The sequence below is a fragment of the Sinocyclocheilus rhinocerous genome, unplaced genomic scaffold (assembly GCF_001515625.1).
Source record: "Sinocyclocheilus rhinocerous isolate Xijiao unplaced genomic scaffold, SAMN03320098_v1.1 scaffold666, whole genome shotgun sequence".
NCBI lineage: Eukaryota > Metazoa > Chordata > Actinopteri > Cypriniformes > Cyprinidae > Sinocyclocheilus > Sinocyclocheilus rhinocerous.
The window spans coordinates 422,762-441,149 of NW_015661984.1; the positions used below are offsets into that span (position 1 = coordinate 422,762).

Genomic DNA, 18,388 nt, shown 5'->3' on the forward strand with positions numbered 1-18,388 from the left:
GACAGGATGATCGGTACTATGGTAATATAAGAGTAAATTAACATGCACATAAGCACATAATCAGTTTCCTATCAGGAGCAACATCGAGGAAACAAGCTGTCTGAACAGTCCAGACGACACGCATATCATTTAGACTTACTTAGAGGTCGTGCTGTCTGAGTTAGTCCACCTACGGCAGCAAGAGGGAGACAGAGACAAGACTGAGGAACAGACTCTCACACACACACACACACACAAAACACTCTCACACACGGGACGCTGCAGACACACATGAACATGCTCTCAATCTGAGGACAAACACATACTCTACACGAGTACTGTGCATATTTAGTGTAATCTTGTGGTTGTAATATATTTGTGCTGCATGTGAATTCCATTCTGATGCATTTCCTATTGCAATGTGAAATCGAGCTCATGTAGCTAGAAGTATTTGATTTCATTTACTTGTGTAGAGTATGCTTTGGATGTAACACACAATGCTTTGAGGCTTCATTTTGGTCAAATCATATTTTGTAAATTGTAACTGAGAAGCTGTTTTTAAAGGAAGAGTTCACCAAAACATGACAAGTTTCTGTAATACATCCATAATTAAAACAAAACATCTTCAAACCATTGCTTCTGGCTAAAATATGAGTACTCTATCTATAATATTGCTTTGGCCAGTGAAAAAGTTGTCTTCTGAATCAAGAGATAAACATGCATGTCATGTCGGTGGATTTTGATGAGACATTTTCACTGGAGGAAGGGTTATTTTGGATTATGAACTCATATTTTGGTCAGAAGTGATGGTTTAAAGTTAAAAACGTCTTGGGTTTGTTTCTTATAATTTTTCTCTTCACAATGATAGACTGGAGTCATGTGGATTATTGTGATGTTTTTATCAGCTGTTTGGATTCTCATTCTGACGGCACCCATTCACTGCAGAGGACCAAGAGAAGTCATGCAAAATTTCTAAAAAAAAATCTATTCACATGAAGAAACAAACTCATCTACATATTGTTTGGCCTGAGGGTGAGTGCATTATCAGTACATTTTCATTTTTGGGTGAACTATTCCTTTAAGTTTGCTCATAGGCACATACATTTTTTGGGGCTCATGTAAATTAAAAATGCTCTTTCCTGTAACATCTGGTTTAATGTTATTGCCTCAAATTCTTTAGATGCAAGACTGGTAGCTGTGTGCCATGAAAGAGCGTTTACAAAATAAAAATCACAGAGCCCAAACTATTTACAGGGTTCAAAGTGATGGTTTAAGAAAAGAAAAGTGTTTTGTCTGCACAGGGTGGGTTTGCATTTCAAAGCCCCAAAGCTTGTTTTACATAAAACTGGAAATATACACACATAAATGAGTAAAAAAAAAAAAAAACATTTATGCACATACTGCACACACAGACAGAGCAGCCCACACAAAGTCATGCACTATCTGATTAAAATGTAGAGCTACTACTAGTTCTAGGCAGGCAACTGTTAAAAGAAAAAAAAAGAAAAGAAAAAAACAGCAATAGAAAAAAATGCAAAATGTAAAAAAACTATATCTAAAAGAAAAGAAAACAAGGACAAAACAAAACATAAAACAAAAGAGCAAAGCAAAACAAAACATCAAACAAAAAATATAAATAAAATGTAGAAAAAAATCCTCATATATCAACAACAAAAGAAAACAAAAGTAAAACAAAGCAAAGAACAAAATAAACCAACCAACCAAACAAAAAAACATTACACAACAAAAAAAATAAGATAAAATTAAAAGGAAAAAAAAAACTCCGATATTGAAAGCAAAACAAAATAAAGAAACAAAAAACAAAACAAAAACAAAATCCTCCTATATCCACATTTTCCTTTGTGTATTTGCATTAACGGTTTAATTAATGGTAATTCATTGTAATCGCATAGGATGTGGAATGCACTGCAAACTTTGCATACTGTTGTACAACACACTTTAATATAAAATAATGTAATAACAAATAACCACGTTTGAGAAAATGTAGAGTAGATATATAAACCACACTTGTACGCCAGTCCTTGTACATCAGTTCGCATTTTTGCCACCGCAATCTCACCTCCTGTCTTGTGGGTCCATACTGCTGAAAGTCACGCTGTTGATTGGATAATGTCTCCTGAAAAACACCCTGAAAACCCCGACCTCTCATAGTCAAACTCAGTGTGACAGTCTGTCCTCACATTTCCACATGTTCATTGAAAACTGAAAAATGATATGGTTATACTTATAAAGAGAGACGAGTGGGCGTACCTGCGCTGACTGTCTGTCAGTGTAATGCCCTGGGCTGACACCTTAAAGTGGACCACTGTCGCAGAGGGCCGAGGGCTGCGTGACATTGTGGCCCCTGTGGCCTTAGCGATAGCCTGGGGTCCCGTGAGAGACTCAGTCTCAACGGAGTTCAGGTACAGCACATTGCAGGCTGAGGAGAGACGTCAGAGGTTATAGACCTTACAGTAAGAAGTAACACATGAGGACAGATGTGCTGGTTCACACTCACCTGCTCCCTGTTTCAGAAGGTCTGCAGCTGTACTCATGTTACTGACTGGCTGAACCTCCACGACTTCACCTATTGGGTCTGAGAGTGTGACATCATGATTTATAGACCAGTCTCTGAGATTCAAACACTGGCAGTTGTGATCTTGTGATCATATCTGTTTACACTATGGTTAAAAAGTGTGGGAATTTTTATTCTTATTTTTTGGTTTGTTTTTGAAAGAAGTCTCTTAAACTCAACAAGGCTGCATTGATTTGATAAAAAAAAAAAATACAGTGAAACAGTAATATTGTGAAATATTTTTACAAATTATATCCGTTTTCTTTTTTAATATATTTTAAAATGTAATTTATTCCTGTGATGCAAAGCTGAATTTTCAGCATCATTACTCCAGTCTTCAGTGTCACATGATCCTTCAGAAATCAGTATAATATGCTGATTTGCTGCTCAATTTATTATTATTATCAATTTTGAAAACAGTTATGCTGTTTAATATGTTTTTGGTAACCGATACATGTTTCAGGTTACTTTGAATGACACAAAGTTCAAAAGAACAGCAATTATTTAAAATATATATCTTTATAACATTATAAATGTATTAAATGTCACTTTTGATCAATTAAATATATCCTTGCTGCATTAAAGTAATAATTTACTTTAAAAACAATTGGAGCTGTATGTATAATATACACAGGTATATAACATTTTAGAGCTGTATGTACAGTATAATATGCAGTACTAAATGGTAATGTATGCATAATATTGTGTATTGAGTATGTGTTTGTCCTCATTTTTCCCAATATTTTTTTAGTTTAGCTGTCTGTCTAAAAATAACTCCTACTGCAAAATAATACAATAGACAATAAATAAGACAAAAAATAGATGACACATTATGTATATTATCTATAACTATAATATTTTATCTATAACATTGCCATGCAAAAAAAACATACAGTCCAAGCAGTGTAGTCTGATTCACAAACATGATTCTTATGAGTGGTTCTTTTGATGAATCAGTCAAAAAAAAAAAAAAAACACTTCTGTCAAAGTGTAGTTGAACACAGATGCAAGGAAGTAAAATCAATAAATTTAATTAAAAAAATTTAAAAAATACTGTTTTGTATAGTATGTAGTAAGAATCTACAGAATGCAGAATATTATGGAAACTAATGTGTTGTAGTTTAATGAAAAATACTTTTGAGTTGTTTTAAAGCATTCATTTCTTGCATAAACTCTAACCCCACAATGAGCGTGTGTTGTGTCTGTGCTTTCATCGTTCAGTGATATCTCAGCGTGGTGTTGACGTGTGGTGTTTTGTTTACCTTTCTCTGGGATGCGGAGGGCACAGGGCAGAGAGATAGGTGTAATCGAATGCTGATACACCAGTGCTGAAAGACTCCCTACCAATGACAAAACGCACACAGAGGACCTCAATACTTAGCTTTCATAACACTTCAACTTTATTTACCTTTAAAACTGATGTGCCAGATTGCAAAAGCCCCGGAATGTAGCCAGACGGCAACTAATTGCAAGCATAAAAAAACTGTTTTGGCTTTCTAATATAGAAAAACAAATGCTACATCAAAGATATGAGCTTTATCTCTACTTCTACAACTCAAGGTTGTCCGTTCGCTCTTTTTATGAAACAGCGTTCTGAACTATTTGGCATATTCAGCACTCTGCTAGAGTACATGATGGAGATATCATGGAGATTGGACAGTATTGCTGTCTGAATACCTTGCATGCATTGAGCAAACTGATCCCCCCCTCAGATATCTCAGGAAAGTGCAAACTCATTTTCACACAAACCTAAGCTCAACTTTCAAACAGCTTTATTCAGGCTGGCTGTTCTACTGTATTAACTCCAACTTTGTACTCAGATATTGGTCTTCCAGATCAGGTTTAGGACCACAAGAATTTTCTAACATCTTCATAATAAAATGTCAGGTTTGGAATGACATGAGGGTGAGTAAATGATGACAGAATTATCATTTCTGGGTGAATTATCCCTTTAAGCTGAACCAGGACTAAGCTTAATCAGTTTTTGGCGAGCCAACCCGTAGACTTTCATAGAGGATTCCTGAACTGCTCACCAAAGTAGGGCTCATTTTGACAGCCCTTAATCGTCACTCCTCGAGGCCCTGTCTCAATCAGGAAGTGTCGAACCAGCTGTTCCAGAGGGTCTCCTCCTGCTAACAGACAGGAAATGATATCTTTAATGCAGACTATGATGCTAATATTGATTGTATGCCAAATCATGACAACCTCGAAATATTGCACTTCAGTTGTGATTAATGGACATTTAGATAAACACATATCGTTGTATATATTATATTTAAAAGCAAAAGTCACATAAAACATTTTCAAAACAGTTCTCAATGCTTTCTCAATTAAATATTTAGTTAAATTGTACAAAAATAAACAGTGCACTTGGTCCAGTATTAATTATGACAACAAAATATTCAAGACAATGAAAAGATAAAATTCTAAGTTTGTCGTGACTTTGCTTTTGTAGCTAAAAATTTGTCACAATAATTTCACTGAATTCATTTTAATTTAATTAACTTACATTTAAATTTGAATTGCACTTCTACTTTGTGTTTGCTGCCTCAATTCAAATTGGCAATGGCATTCTCAGTTCAAATCTGAATGGAGCACAACCTTATCAACCAAGGTTGTGAATTTGGGACAGGACTATCTGTTTGTCCAGTCAAAGACAAGGCGAGTTGATGACAATTGTCATTATTACTGTAATTCTGTTTGGTGCAGAAATGACACACTTCAGCTTTAGCTCTAAATTCCTGCGATGTTTAGCTCTGGTAGAGTACTTCAGGTGCAGTCGTGTGTTTCCTGTGCAGACAGAGAGCTTTGGGAGCAACACTGAGGCAAGATAAATGTTTGTGTGAGGAAATGCCTGCAGATGTGGCGTACCTTTGCTGCTATGGTTATTGACGTTGGGGGGTGGGCTGGCAACTTTCAGGGCCAGACCGTAGGCCCCCTGGAAAGAGTTACTGTCTCGGATGAGGAAGGCCCCTGGCTCTCTTTCCTTCAGTGCTGCTATAGCTGTTGAACAGAGACAGGACAGTTTAATGAGACATCGCCATTTAAAAAAAGATCCAAGCATATGGAACAACAATCTGTTGCAGCATGTAAAACACTACAGCACAAAAGTAAGCATCATTTTTAGTATTGCTCATACTGAGGGTTATGAAAAGTGCAAGGATCACTAATAAGACATGGCTGCGATTGCACAAGCAAAACTGTTTATGCAAAGATCAATAGCAATCAGCAATAATGCTGGGTATTTATTGATTGACATTTCCTGATTTCAATTTTGATTCGATTCTAATTCATTTTTGGGATATTTTTGGAAGGCAACTCAATAGTCACATCTTGCCATTATTTTGCAGTATACTGCACTTTTGTTTTACAAATGTAGATTGTTCTTATTAGCAGCTGGCCTGGAAGGCATCTCTAAACTGCATTTAGTTTTATACAGTTAAATTATAAGACAACAGTGGTTGTCTCACCTTGCTCTCTGGAGATGCCAGGTTTATACCAAAATCGAGAGCTGTCCTGCACAAATTTCACACTGACACGTCTGCCCATCTCACCCTCCACACCAAGTTCTCCCTGTCCAGCGGGCACAGTCAGCTCTCCTACTGAAGGTGAGAATGTAACGTGGTGTTGTACAGAGGGCTGATGACTCATGGATGCCCTCAGCGATCCAGACCTCCCGTTGGGTGATCCTGACAGGCCGGATGGGCGGCGTTTCTCAGGGAGGGGAGGCTGTGGGACGGAGGCGGCTGGGCACCCTGAGTAGGAGCCTGGTGGAGGAGATGGGGTGCAGCAGGCTGGAGAGATGGGAAAGGTGGGAGTGGAGCTGGGGCTGCCGTCCATACTGTGTCCTGCAGGAAGTGAGGTTTCAGAGCCCAACATCAGCTTCCTACCCAGTGTCGCAAAACCAGGCACTGGGGGTTCAGGGGAAGAAGAGCTCTCGTGTTCGCCAGTGGGCAGCTGAGGGGACGCAGGGGCAGAAGAAGCAGAAGGGGTGTCTGGTTCAGGAGATGGTGATACTCCATTGCTCTGCGAGTGAGCTGGGATGGACTCGGACGGGATGGGAGAAGAGGGACCTGGTGAGCGTGTTGGTTTAACAGTCTCAGTTGATTGTGGTACCATTTCCCCTGTGGGTGGCACTGTAACAGCAGTAGGTGAGCTGTTTGTTTGTGAGTGGGTGGATTCTGATGAAAGTGTTAAAGGGGTGGAGTGTTCTGCTGAGATTTGTGAGGTGGAAGGTGTCATTGGCGAGGAATGGGCAGAGAGTTGTTGGGCAGTGGTGGGTGTGGCAGGAAAGGGGTGTATCTCAGGAATCGCTTGACTGGAAGAAAGTACAGTTTGCCGAGACCCAGGACTGGTACTGGTGGACTGTAGGGCAGGTGGGTGCGTCCTGTTGTGGGAGTGGGCCGAACTGCTTTCACTGTTCACCTCTCTTGACTCATACTCACGGACACTCAGGCTAGGACTGAAAATGGAAGAAGAAATCAACACAATGTTAACTTAAATCAGCAGGTAAAATTTTCATCTACTGTAGGAGTAGCCAACTGTGCTCCTGGAAGCTACCAGAATACAGATCTCCAACCCCACTCCAACACACCTGCTGTTATTTTCAGGTAACCCTGACCACCTTAATTAGCTGGTTCAGTTTTGTTTGAAGGGTTGGAGATTAAGGTTCAGGTGGTTTAGGTGTGTTGGATTAGGGTCAGAGATAAACTCTGCAGGAGTAACCCCACATCTACTTATAAATTCAGTTACCTCTCCTGGGTTCGCAAGGGGCTGCTTGTGTGGACTGGTGTTGGAGGTCCTGAAATATCAGAGGGTGTTGAACATGGGGCATGTGGATCTCGATGTGTCCGCCGCAGGGAACCATGGGTAATGTGACTACGCCAGTCTATGCTATCTGCACCAGGGCAATCTGATAGGGATAGCATGAAGACTGATGAAAAAATTTGATCATGCACAGATGAAACTGAACGCAGATGAAGGGCATACACATTTCTTTAATATAAGATGATGAAAACTTGTTTGCAAAAGCTTCTAATTTAAAGACAGTCCAATACACTATAATAAAAAACTTTAATTGTATCTGTCAAGTCATTTCTCACCTGTATTTGTATCAGAGGTGTACTGCTGAGGGTGGGAGTCTGTTTGGTTATCTGTAGGTCCGCTGGCATGGTGCACTGGGCCAGGGCAGGAGGCAGAGGGAGGTGGAAGAGGGGACGTGGACTCAGACTGGTAACCCGAGGCATAGCCACGACTCTCTGAGGGTGACGGCTGGTAGGGGGAGCAGGGGCACGTCTGGTGTGGTGTCTGGTATCCACTGGAACTGCTGCTGTATTTGAGATCCAGATGGGCATGAGAGTGGGACCGGGAGGGTTCAGGGTATGCAGGATGGCCTGCGGGAAGTGGATCGAAGTTAAATGCTGGTAATTCATGACCGTGAGGCCCGTAGGGGGATACGGTAGCCCTTCTGTGCCAGTATTCTGCCTCTCGTTCTCTCTCCCACTGAAGTTCTGCTTCTCGGTCTCTTTCCCAGTGCAGAGACACTTCTCTGCCCCTTCTTAGCCCCGCCTCCCGGTCCCATATCTCCGCCCCTCTTTGCATATCAGCCTCTCGGCCCCGTCTTAACCCAGTATCCCGGTGAAGCTCTGCCTCCCTCTCCCAGTGTATTCCCTCCTCTCTGTCCAAACGGAGGGTGTGGAAATCTTCTCGCCGCAGACAGCAGTCCCGACAGGGGCAGCCAGGTGTCACTAGGCCATCTATCATCATGACATCGTGGTAGGGGCCGCTGGGTTTTGGGTGGTGTGGATGGTTGTGGTGGTGGTGGGGGTATGGAATGTACTCGTCCGCCCTACAGAGAAGTTGGGGAGACAGACTATGTGGATGGGGACTGATCTCTTGGGATGGATATGGACACAGGTGGCGTGATGGCCCATCTGAGCAAGTGCGATGAAGGTAGTGCTGTGGACCTTGTTGGCGGTCCCAGAGCAGATCTGGTGGCGGCAGGGATTGGTGAGGATGGGCACTGTGGTGTTGGCAAAGCCCTATGACGGATGGCACCCCTGGAGAAGGAGCCCCTGTGTGTCCATTAGTGGTGGTGGGACGGTCAAGGCAGTACCCATTGGAGAAGTGGTGGAGTCCATCGCATCCAGGCTCAGCACAACGCTGGGATCGGTAGCCCAACCGACATGAGCATGAACGGCCTAACCTCAGTGACCCAGTCCTTTCAGGAGGCAAGGAATCACCGTCATCCAAAATGGCTGTTTCTCGGTCACGATCCCTCCCTCCATCATCTTCAATCCCACCCAGCAGGCGCTCAAGCTCCTCCCTCTCTTGCTGAGTAGGCAGGGCCTGTCGAGTCGGCTCATCGAGCCGGTCAGGTGGGACGGATGAGTGTCCAGAATCAGTGCTAATAGACAGAAGTTGACTTGGACGCTCCTCAGAGCTCCTTGCAGGGCTCCCATTGGTGGACGGCAGGGAGGTGGAGCCTGCAGCGCGGTGCTTTTTTACCTGAGCGTACAGGCTGCCATCTAGAGGCCCACGTGTGTGTGCGATATCTGGAGGGATGTATGAGAGTTGTTTTTTAATCAATGTTTAGTGCAAGAAAGCATGTAGAGGTCCATATTTTGCCCTTTTATATTTCCCTAAAGCCCATTTAAAATATTATTCAAGGTTTGCATAATTTATTAATTAATTTATTCAAGGTTTGGTCATAATTTAGTTTCAGATTCACATTATTTTCCTTTTACAAGTTACATATATTATGACAGAGTTTTTTTTACAACATTATAGGCCATAATACATTATTTACCTGAAAAGGTAACTCATGTATCATGGTGAAAATTCAAAATGCAAACAGCAATCTTATTAAATAACATGTGACGTATGCTCATTTACTCTTGAACAAACACTGGTTATGATAAAAAAAAAAACACCTCTGTCAAGGTGTCAATGTGTAAACCTGACCATTTGTTAATGTGCTCATGGTTGTGATGGTCCCATGGTTATTTCTGAATCTCGTTTTTGCCTCTTAGTTTCAATAATCTGATCTGGCAAGATGTTGTAAACATTGTAGAGAGTAGTATCAAACTTTTATTTCAAAATAAAAAGGAAAGTCCTATTTAAAATAATACAGTATGTTCCCTTTGAAGGCTTGAATAAACACCAGCATGTGGTTGTATGAATGAATAGTTGTACCCTCTAGGCTGTCCTGATGTCTCTGATTGAAGTTCTCATAAGAGTCCCAGCGCACCACCGGATCATTTGTGTTATAGTCCACGCTGACAGCTGGATCATTCCTCTGGCTCACCCTCCCTGGATCAAACACACACACACACACACAATAAAATTACAACCAAGTACATTTGCATTATAACACAGTTAAAGACCACATGATATAATAGCACCCCGCTGTTTCAATGTCAAATGTTGTGCATCAGCTCAGGAAAGAAAATTGTGTTTGTCAAACAATTTCATGGTCCCTTAAACTGCAAACAGTTAGTAAGAACTTTATCTGCAGTTTGATTAAAGATTTGATGTTACCTTTGATTTTCTCAGGCCCAGATGAAAACACAAATTCCACTGTGGCATCAGAGGGAAATCTGTCATCTACAGGAAACAGTGGGAACAGAGATTGTTAATCATTGGGAAAACAGAAGACCCTTGCCAACTAATAATATTTGTCATTAATAATGGGCTTTGTATATAATAACCTCTCCATACTACACACTTCATAAATATGTTTTGGATTATAACGATGATTAATATCTAGGAATTTTCCCAGAGTTTTACAAGCAATTAAAGTTGCCTCCCATGCTTGTATGTAAGCCCACAGAGAATCTATTGTCACGTGAAAATCTGTATCTCATCTCAATTACGCAGCTGTAGTGCGCCGGTGTAACCCAATGGGAACGAGGGTGATAATTTACGGCACAGCTAAAAGAACACAGACCACCGAAATAAAAAGCACATCGTAAAAAACCAAGCTCAGCTGATATCCCAAGGTCATTTCAGCTCAAGGCGGTCAGAGTTGGACAGGCGGCTCTGGTTTTATTGTAAAAATGTATAAGCTTGGCATATGATTCTTGGCTTGTTCCATTAAGAATGTACCTGAACAAGCTTCATCCAGTTCCCCTTTGCCGAACCAGAGCTGAGCTCCATGAATGGTGCACGTATGAAACTGCAGTCGAAACACAGAGTCCCTCTCAGCAGACTGAACCCGCCTGTGATAACACTTTACCTACAGGAAAGACAGAAAAAGAGACCATAAAAGTGACAGAGAGCGAGAGAAAGAGATTAAAGTGATGGAAATACCTATGGTTTTGACAGTTGTAATATATCAGGGTCAGATAAAAACAGCCCCACATACCATGATGTCTCCTTTCAGCAGCAGTGCAGGCTCAATAGTAACAATCAGCCGTCTGCTCCCAGAGCCCTGCAGATCACTACAAAAAAAACTTACACAGTTTGCAAAAATACTCTTTAAACTAGATTTATTATTTATTTATTTCCTGAAGAAGATATGAAGGGTTAAACATCCCACTTCATAATGCTAGGTAATACTTAGTACTTAATACTGTATTAAATGGCATAGTGGTGCCTGTCCTAGCAAACACCATTAATTGTGCTTTAAATTGTGTAAATGTCTCCAATAGATCCTCACTCACTATATGCCAGAAGTGTAGACAAGCTGCATGGACTGATAGATCTTCAAGAAAGGGAAGAAACCTGTCAAGAGAGTGAGGAAAAAGTGAGATATGAAGGAGGAATTGGTGAACTCCCTGTGTCTCTCTCTCCTCCACTGCAAAAGATTATGTGTGTTGAAATGTGAAATGAAATGTGTGTGAATGTGATCGAAATGTGTGTGAATGTGAAGGAGGTTTGCTTAATGAATGCATATGTTCTCACACAGACACATATTACCTCAGTGACCTCATCGAGGGCTTATGCATTAATGAAGTCAGGGAATAATGTCATGAAAATATTCACTCACCTCCATCTTCCTGGAAGTTGGGGATGGTAGGAATGAGGACCTGATGGAGGAAGAGTGGACTGCTGTTCATTTTGATGGCCCCTGAGAGCAGCCCTCCAAAGTAATAGATATACCTGCAGAGACATCAGAGTTAACAATGCAAAAAAGTATGTAAAGTTCACAAAGATCAATACATTAAAAGGGATGTACCTGTTCTGAGAGGGTTGGAGTGTGGACGAGACTTTATCTTCACAAAACTTCCTCATTGCCAATGTGCTGAGGGCCTGATCTGCCCTGTGTGCACAAATGCAGTTGAGGATATAAGAAAAGAAAACATCAAAGGCAGATGCTTGTTAATTAACCAGAAAGCCCCCCATAATGACCAAAATATTTCTTCCAGTATTTCTGCTGTAATTACGTATGACAAAACTCCTTGTTTTTACACTTTTTCATGTACACTTTTTCAACCGGGAGATATATTACATATTCCAACCACTATACAATTTATATAACAGAAGTTTCAAGAACTTTGTGTTCTTCAATAAAAACAAAAGATGTTCAGGGGAAAAAATAAAAAATAAATATGATTGCCATTTAAATTTTTTCATGACCTTTTTTAGCATTTAAATTCAGTTAGATTATTTTAATTATATTTTAATTCAGATTAAATCAATCAAAGTGTTTAAAGTCATTTATATAAAGGCCGTGCTATGTAGAATGGCTGAACTTACCCTGCTGATATTTTGCTGTAATGCATGTAGGCAGCAATGATAACGCCTGTCTTTCCTTTGTTGCCCTGAAAAACAATCAATACTAATCAATACAACTGCTACAGATATGATTTGCACTTCAAATCTGTTCCAAATGAAGAAGACATTAGGACAGTCAGGTTTTGAAAAGCTTAACGATTTGAGTGAAAGCTAGGCATGTAACGATGCGATATGATACGATTCACGATACTGGTTTCACAATATGATTTTCTCATGATTTTTTGAACAAAATTAGATTTAAGACAAATTATTATTTCTCAGACAAAATGCTGCACATTTCTTTGTGAAATTACAGTATGTCAAATAACAAAACTAAATTGAAATTTTAAAACAAATCCCGAACAAACAAATAAATTAAGTAATAAAATGTACTAAAATAATAACACAAATGAAAGAAATTTCTCTGAGATCTGAAACTAAGGCTTTGCCTGTGCTCTTAATATTCAAAATGGGAGCATTTTAATCACAAACCAAACAAAGATGTTGCATACATGCAGCATGAGCAGTTTTTAATGCGATTCATTTAACATCTCAGCCAACTTATTCAACCACATTTTTTTTTTTTTATCGATTTTCAACCGGCTCGGGTGCTTCATTACATCCCTAGTGAAATCTAATTAGAAAAATTAACATGCTTTTCACAATAAACAGTTTTTAGCTTGTTTTCAAGCAGCTGCTAGGATGTTAAGTGTGGTTGCTTATATATTTTGGCATTTTGGCGAGTTTATTTTTTTATTTATTTGGCATTATCGGTTTTTGTAAAAACCGATAATGATGATCCAACTTAAGTTTCAGTGGAAGAACATCTGACCATCTGAGCATTTCTTTGTTTTAAAATATAAAAAGTCTTAAACTCTGTTTACTTCCATATTTAAATGGGATTTACATCCCAGACTTTTGGGTCCTGCTAAAGATCCAAAACAATTCAATATGTATTAGTGCTTTCTCATCTCTTACTCTTTGCTTTTTCGTTGCCGTTTTAAACATCTCGCATAAAACTAAAAGCTTGTCAAATCAGACTTCCTCTCAGACCTGTCTTCATGTTATCATCTGTGGCGACGCTCCACAGGGTGGTCCTTAAGGGTCACGTCAGCACCCTTTAGTAACCTGTGACCCTGACATGAACCGTCCAAAGACTACAATGACCTCTGACCTTACAGTGCAGAACGACCACATGCTGGGGGTCGGAGTTCAGCCAGTTCTCCATGGCTTTGCACATGGCACAGATCTTATCCAGAGGAGGAGCGTGCATATCTGGCCAGCCGAAGTCATGAACCTGAGAGAGAGAGACTTTAATCTCGGGTGGTGTAATCAGGTCTTTAAAAGTTCAGCCGCAAAGCAACTAGCAATGTTATCATCTGTGGCGACGCTCCACAGTGTGGTCCTTAAGGGTCACGTCAGCACCCTTTAGTAACCTGTGACCCTGACATGAACCGTCCAAAGACTACAATGACATCTGACCTTACAGTGCAGAACGACCACATGCTGGGGGTCGGAGTTCAGCCAGTTCTCCATGGCTTTGCACATGGCACAGATCTTATCCAGAGGAGGAGCGTGCATATCTGGCCAGCCGAAGTCATGAACCTGAGAGAGAGAGACTTTAATCTCGGGTGGTGTAATCAGGTCTTTAAAAGTTCAGCCGCAAAGCAACTAGCAACATAAACACATTAAATCGTACAAAGTCAGCCCCTACCTTTGGGTTTAAACGGGTGATGTCATGCCTCCGCTCAGACAGATTGAATAACTGTGGGAGGAAAATGGACCGGAACAATGAAAATGCTTCTAATACAATGGCCTAAGTAAACTTCCCTTAGATGCAGTAAATACATGCTGAGTCACTTACCAGAAACTTGTCCTGGTGTTTGGACTTGAGCATGGCTGCCACCTCCCTGAGGTTGAGGCGGTACCGCTGTTCTTCCAGCAGAGGAGGGAAAAAGACAGAGATGATCCTCTCTGTGATGTATGTGAGGTCGAAATCATAGTGCCTCTCCATCACTCTGTCCATCACCCGATCCACACTGAAGCTCCTGAGAGAGAGGGGGAAGCCAGCTTAAATATTCTGTCAAATGACTTGAAAAGCTAACAGACATCAAATGAAACTTCAGTTTTAAGGTGGTTCTTTACCATTCTTTACTGTGCTCATTTCCTTTATTTTTATATTTTAAATTCATTTTCCATTATCTAATGCTCACTGAAAGTTTATCTTTACAAAATATCAAAAATAAATATCAAAACAAATATATATATATTTTTATATTGCACATTACAATGTTGTGATGCCTAAATTCACTTAAATTAGCATTTTAAAAATGTATGTTTTTTTTTTGTTTTTAGTGTTTAATTTTCTTTTTTGTCCCCCATATAAAATAATACAGAATTTTAATATTTGGCATTTAACATTTATCATTTAAAATTGTTAAATGTAATATTCAGCAATTATCTAAATATTTGTGTACTGTACATTACAATGTTGTGATGCCTAAATTCACTTAAATTAGCTTTAAAAAAATGTATGTTTTTTTTTGTTTTTAGTGTTTAATTTTCTTTTTTGTCCCCCATATAAAATAATAGAGAATTTTAATATTTGGCATTTAACATTTATCATTTAAAATTGTTAAATGTAATATTCAGCAATTATCTAAATATTTGTGTACTGTACATTACAATGTTGCGATGCCTAAATTCACTTAAATTAGCTTTAAAAATAGATATAATTTTTTTAAGTTTTTTTTTATTCAATTTTTTTGTCCCACATAAAAATAATACACAATTATAATATCGGACATTTAACATTTATCATATACAATTGTTAAATGTAATAATTCAGCAATTATCTACATACTTTTTTATACTGAGCATTATAATGTTGTGTTGCCTAAATTCACTTAAATCAGCATATAAAAAATATATAATTTTTTTTAAAGTTTTTATTTATTTATTTTTTGTCCCACATAAAATAATACATAATTTTAATATTCGACATTTAACATTTATCATTTAAAGTTAAACTAATTATTGGCTTATCACTACTAAATGTAATCTTTAGCAAATATCAAAATAAATATTGATTTTGTATACTGCACTTTATAATGTTGTGATGCCTAAATTCACTTAAAATAGCATTTCAAAAATAGATTTTATAGACAGAGTTTATAATTGACATTTTTCTCCATATAAAATAATAAAGAATTTTAATATTTGGCATTTAACATTTATCATTTAAAATGGTTAATTGCAATATCCAGCAATTATCTGTGCAATTATACAGCACATTATAATATTGGGATGCCTAAATTCACTTAAATTAGCATTAAAAATATATAATTTTGTTAAGTTTTTTATTTTAATTTTTTTTTTGTCCCACGTAAAATAATACAGAACTTTAACATTTGACATTTAACATTTAGCATTTATAATTTTCACATTGACCAGAATTTCAATGTTGGTGCATGCCTAATAAAAAAATCAAAGCTTCTCCAAAACAAAACTGCTAAAATCATGTGAAAGTCCAGTAAATTATATTTTATTGGATAGCTAGAGTTTGATTGGACACAGCTGAGCTGTCAGTGGTGTGCAGCTGAACTAACCACGCACCCTGACACATATTAGCTCTGCTCCTCACCACACTGCGGAATCAAATCCGAAAGGAAAAAACCCTGCTGAGATGAGGTAACTTATCTGAGATAAGCAGAGATTAGCTGAGGAAATAAAGTCTCAGAACTCAAGCATGCTCAACCACTCCTGCAGCGATCGCTGAACTTCATGGTTTGAGACTCTTTTCAGACAAACGTACCTCGGGAGAGTGTTTCTCTGTTTGGTGTAGGTCAGAGACTTGGTTGAGCCCTGGAAAAAGACAAAATAAGATTATACCATTGTGTTTGGACACAATAAACTCAATAAACTTTTGTCTAGTTGACAGTGCCAACTCTTGACACAAAAGATTGTCTTTTCGGTTTATTTCAGAAATGTTTGTTCTTAATTTCTGTTCTACTCTTAAGGAGACACATATGTGCGATATATAAACAGATAAATGCCACTGTAAAAACTGAAGCACTGTCTAAGGGCTGAAAATGAAGAATAGACCTTATTCTTCAGAGTGAAGTCTAATGGTTCTGATTAAACGGTGGACTTGAGTCAGAACCACAGAATGATCATGCCTATTCCTGGATACAGAAAATTAAATACTGATTCAATGACTTTTGACGTCACAGCTGAAGACTTCAATGAAATGAAATGTAATCAAATAAAATACATTAAAAACATCAAATATATTGCAGTGCCATTTTTGGTTTTTGTCTTGATTTATATCCTAATTGATAACTCTTGCAACTACAATTACTTGGTGCAAGATCCTACTGGCTTGAACTGAAGAAGCCACTCAGATGAATAGAGAAACACCTTTAATATTGTACTGTATACTGTAAATCTTACTGAAATATTAACTTAAATCTTAGGGGGTACTTCAAATTTCAATAAATATTTAGGTCAAAGGGCCTGACCAAAAATCCTGATCTAGAGGAAGATCCATGTGCCAGTTAGTGTGAGATAATGAAAGAGAGGAAAAAGTTCTTACCAGATGCTGAATCTGTCTAGAGGAGGACGTTCCCCTTCGCTGCAGCAGATGAGAACACAGATGAAGCATCATAAACAGAGTAACAACACAAAAATGGGTCTTATTATATCATCATTATTTCTAGAAGCATCATGCAGTGTGTAGGTCTTAACTGAACCAGCAGTGCCACTGATGAGCCCTCAAAAACGTACCAGCTTTACGATTACAAAAACACAACTAAACTAAATGAAAGAATGAAACTAACTAACAACCTTAAGAAATACACATTCATTCATGAATGTTAAAGTTCTCTATTTAAACATTTTTGGCCATCATAGGCCATCACTATGTTCAGAAATGCTGGTCAGTAGGTTTTGAGACACTCTCTAATTCAGCTAACGATTAGTACATATACTAATATACATATACTAGTATATACTAATGTTCAAAAGTTTGGGGTCATTAAGATATGTATTCTTTAAAGTAAAAAGGATGCATTCATTTGATCAAAAGTAACAGTAAAGACATATATGATGTTACAAGTTTCTATTAAAAATGTATCATAGTTTCACAAAAATGTTTCTTGATCAGCAAATCAGCGTTGGTGAGCATAATACACTTCTTTCAAAAACATTAAAAAATCATACCAACCCCATACTTTTGAACAGCAGTGTAATACAAGTTTTGATTAAAGCTTTACAGGATTTTCAAACATAAAATATGCCATTAATGTAATTTGTACCACTTTTTACCACTAGCTAGTGAGTGAATGACAGTGTGAATGACAAAGCAAGTGAAAAAGTGAATAAATGAATAAGTAAATGAACAAGGAAGTAATCAATGAGTGAACCAATGAGAGGCAAAGAGATCCTGCTGGTATAAATGTAAGACGTAAGAACAAAAATCAGATGAGTGAAAACACAACAGAAAAAAAGTCAGGAAAGGAACAGATAAACAAAGTCTTACCAGTTCGGAGGGCTGCGCTGGGATGCAGGCTGTGTTGATCTGAAACAGAGAAAAGAACCATGACTCAAAATCTGCATCCCCTCCACCGTCCAACACAGACACATTCGCTCAAAACCCCGTCGTTGTTCCCCGCTCCGTCCCGGGACGAGGGGGAGTGGTGAAGAGGGATCTGTTGGGATAGGGAGAAGGAAATGCTTCCCCAAAGCAACAGATAAACAAACTATCAGCTGATAACACTGAGACTGGAGAAAAAGTGAGATGCAAGGGATTGTGGGTGATGGGCAGTAACCGAACACATTAGTATGCACATTCCTCTCGCATGATCTCGTACAAAACAACAAAACACAACAACATAAATTGTGGGACAGTATGTATATTACAGACGACCCTCACCCATCCAAACAGACATGTTTACATGTCTACATGTTTTGTCATACAGGGTAAAGTGGGCGGAGGCGTCATTAGCTTACAACAGCAGGCGGGAAAACGTGTGTGTGTGTGTGTGTGTGTGTGCAATGACATTCATGCTTATGTAACATGAAGCGCCCCCTCCCCTCCCCACACATCCGATCCCCTAC

The 18,388-nt window shown here is 38.8% G+C and overlaps 1 protein-coding gene across 5 annotated transcripts in view; it reads right to left on the reverse strand.

Moving 5' to 3' along the window:
• The window catches only part of LOC107727022 (tensin-2-like), a 61,402-nt gene that overhangs the window by 802 nt on the left and 42,212 nt on the right, over positions 1–18,388 (reverse strand). For 2 of the 5 annotated variants that reach the window (XM_016536768.1, XM_016536771.1), the window contains exons 4-27: positions 17,811–17,849; positions 16,866–16,904; positions 16,086–16,135; positions 14,136–14,319; positions 13,986–14,036; positions 13,754–13,876; positions 12,254–12,318; positions 11,733–11,816; positions 11,544–11,656; positions 11,218–11,278; positions 10,920–10,995; positions 10,661–10,790; positions 10,094–10,159; positions 9,749–9,865; positions 7,657–9,108; positions 7,307–7,466; positions 6,025–7,016; positions 5,426–5,557; positions 4,588–4,686; positions 3,817–3,894; positions 2,498–2,575; positions 2,251–2,419; positions 2,060–2,128; positions 140–169 (exon numbers count right to left, since the gene is read on the reverse strand). In XM_016536768.1, the coding sequence (XP_016392254.1) occupies positions 140–169; positions 2,060–2,128; positions 2,251–2,419; positions 2,498–2,575; positions 3,817–3,894; positions 4,588–4,686; positions 5,426–5,557; positions 6,025–7,016; positions 7,307–7,466; positions 7,657–9,108; positions 9,749–9,865; positions 10,094–10,159; positions 10,661–10,790; positions 10,920–10,995; positions 11,218–11,278; positions 11,544–11,656; positions 11,733–11,816; positions 12,254–12,318; positions 13,754–13,876; positions 13,986–14,036; positions 14,136–14,319; positions 16,086–16,135; positions 16,866–16,904; positions 17,811–17,849 (4,457 nt within the window). Of the gene's footprint in view, positions 1–139; positions 170–2,059; positions 2,129–2,250; positions 2,420–2,497; positions 2,576–3,816; positions 3,895–4,587; positions 4,687–5,425; positions 5,558–6,024; positions 7,017–7,306; positions 7,467–7,656; positions 9,109–9,748; positions 9,866–10,093; positions 10,160–10,660; positions 10,791–10,919; positions 10,996–11,217; positions 11,279–11,543; positions 11,657–11,732; positions 11,817–12,253; positions 12,319–13,445; positions 13,565–13,753; positions 13,877–13,985; positions 14,037–14,135; positions 14,320–16,085; positions 16,136–16,865; positions 16,905–17,810; positions 17,850–18,388 lie in introns of those variants that run through there. The other 3 variants (XM_016536769.1, XM_016536770.1, XM_016536772.1) reach the window with 3 other exon arrangements.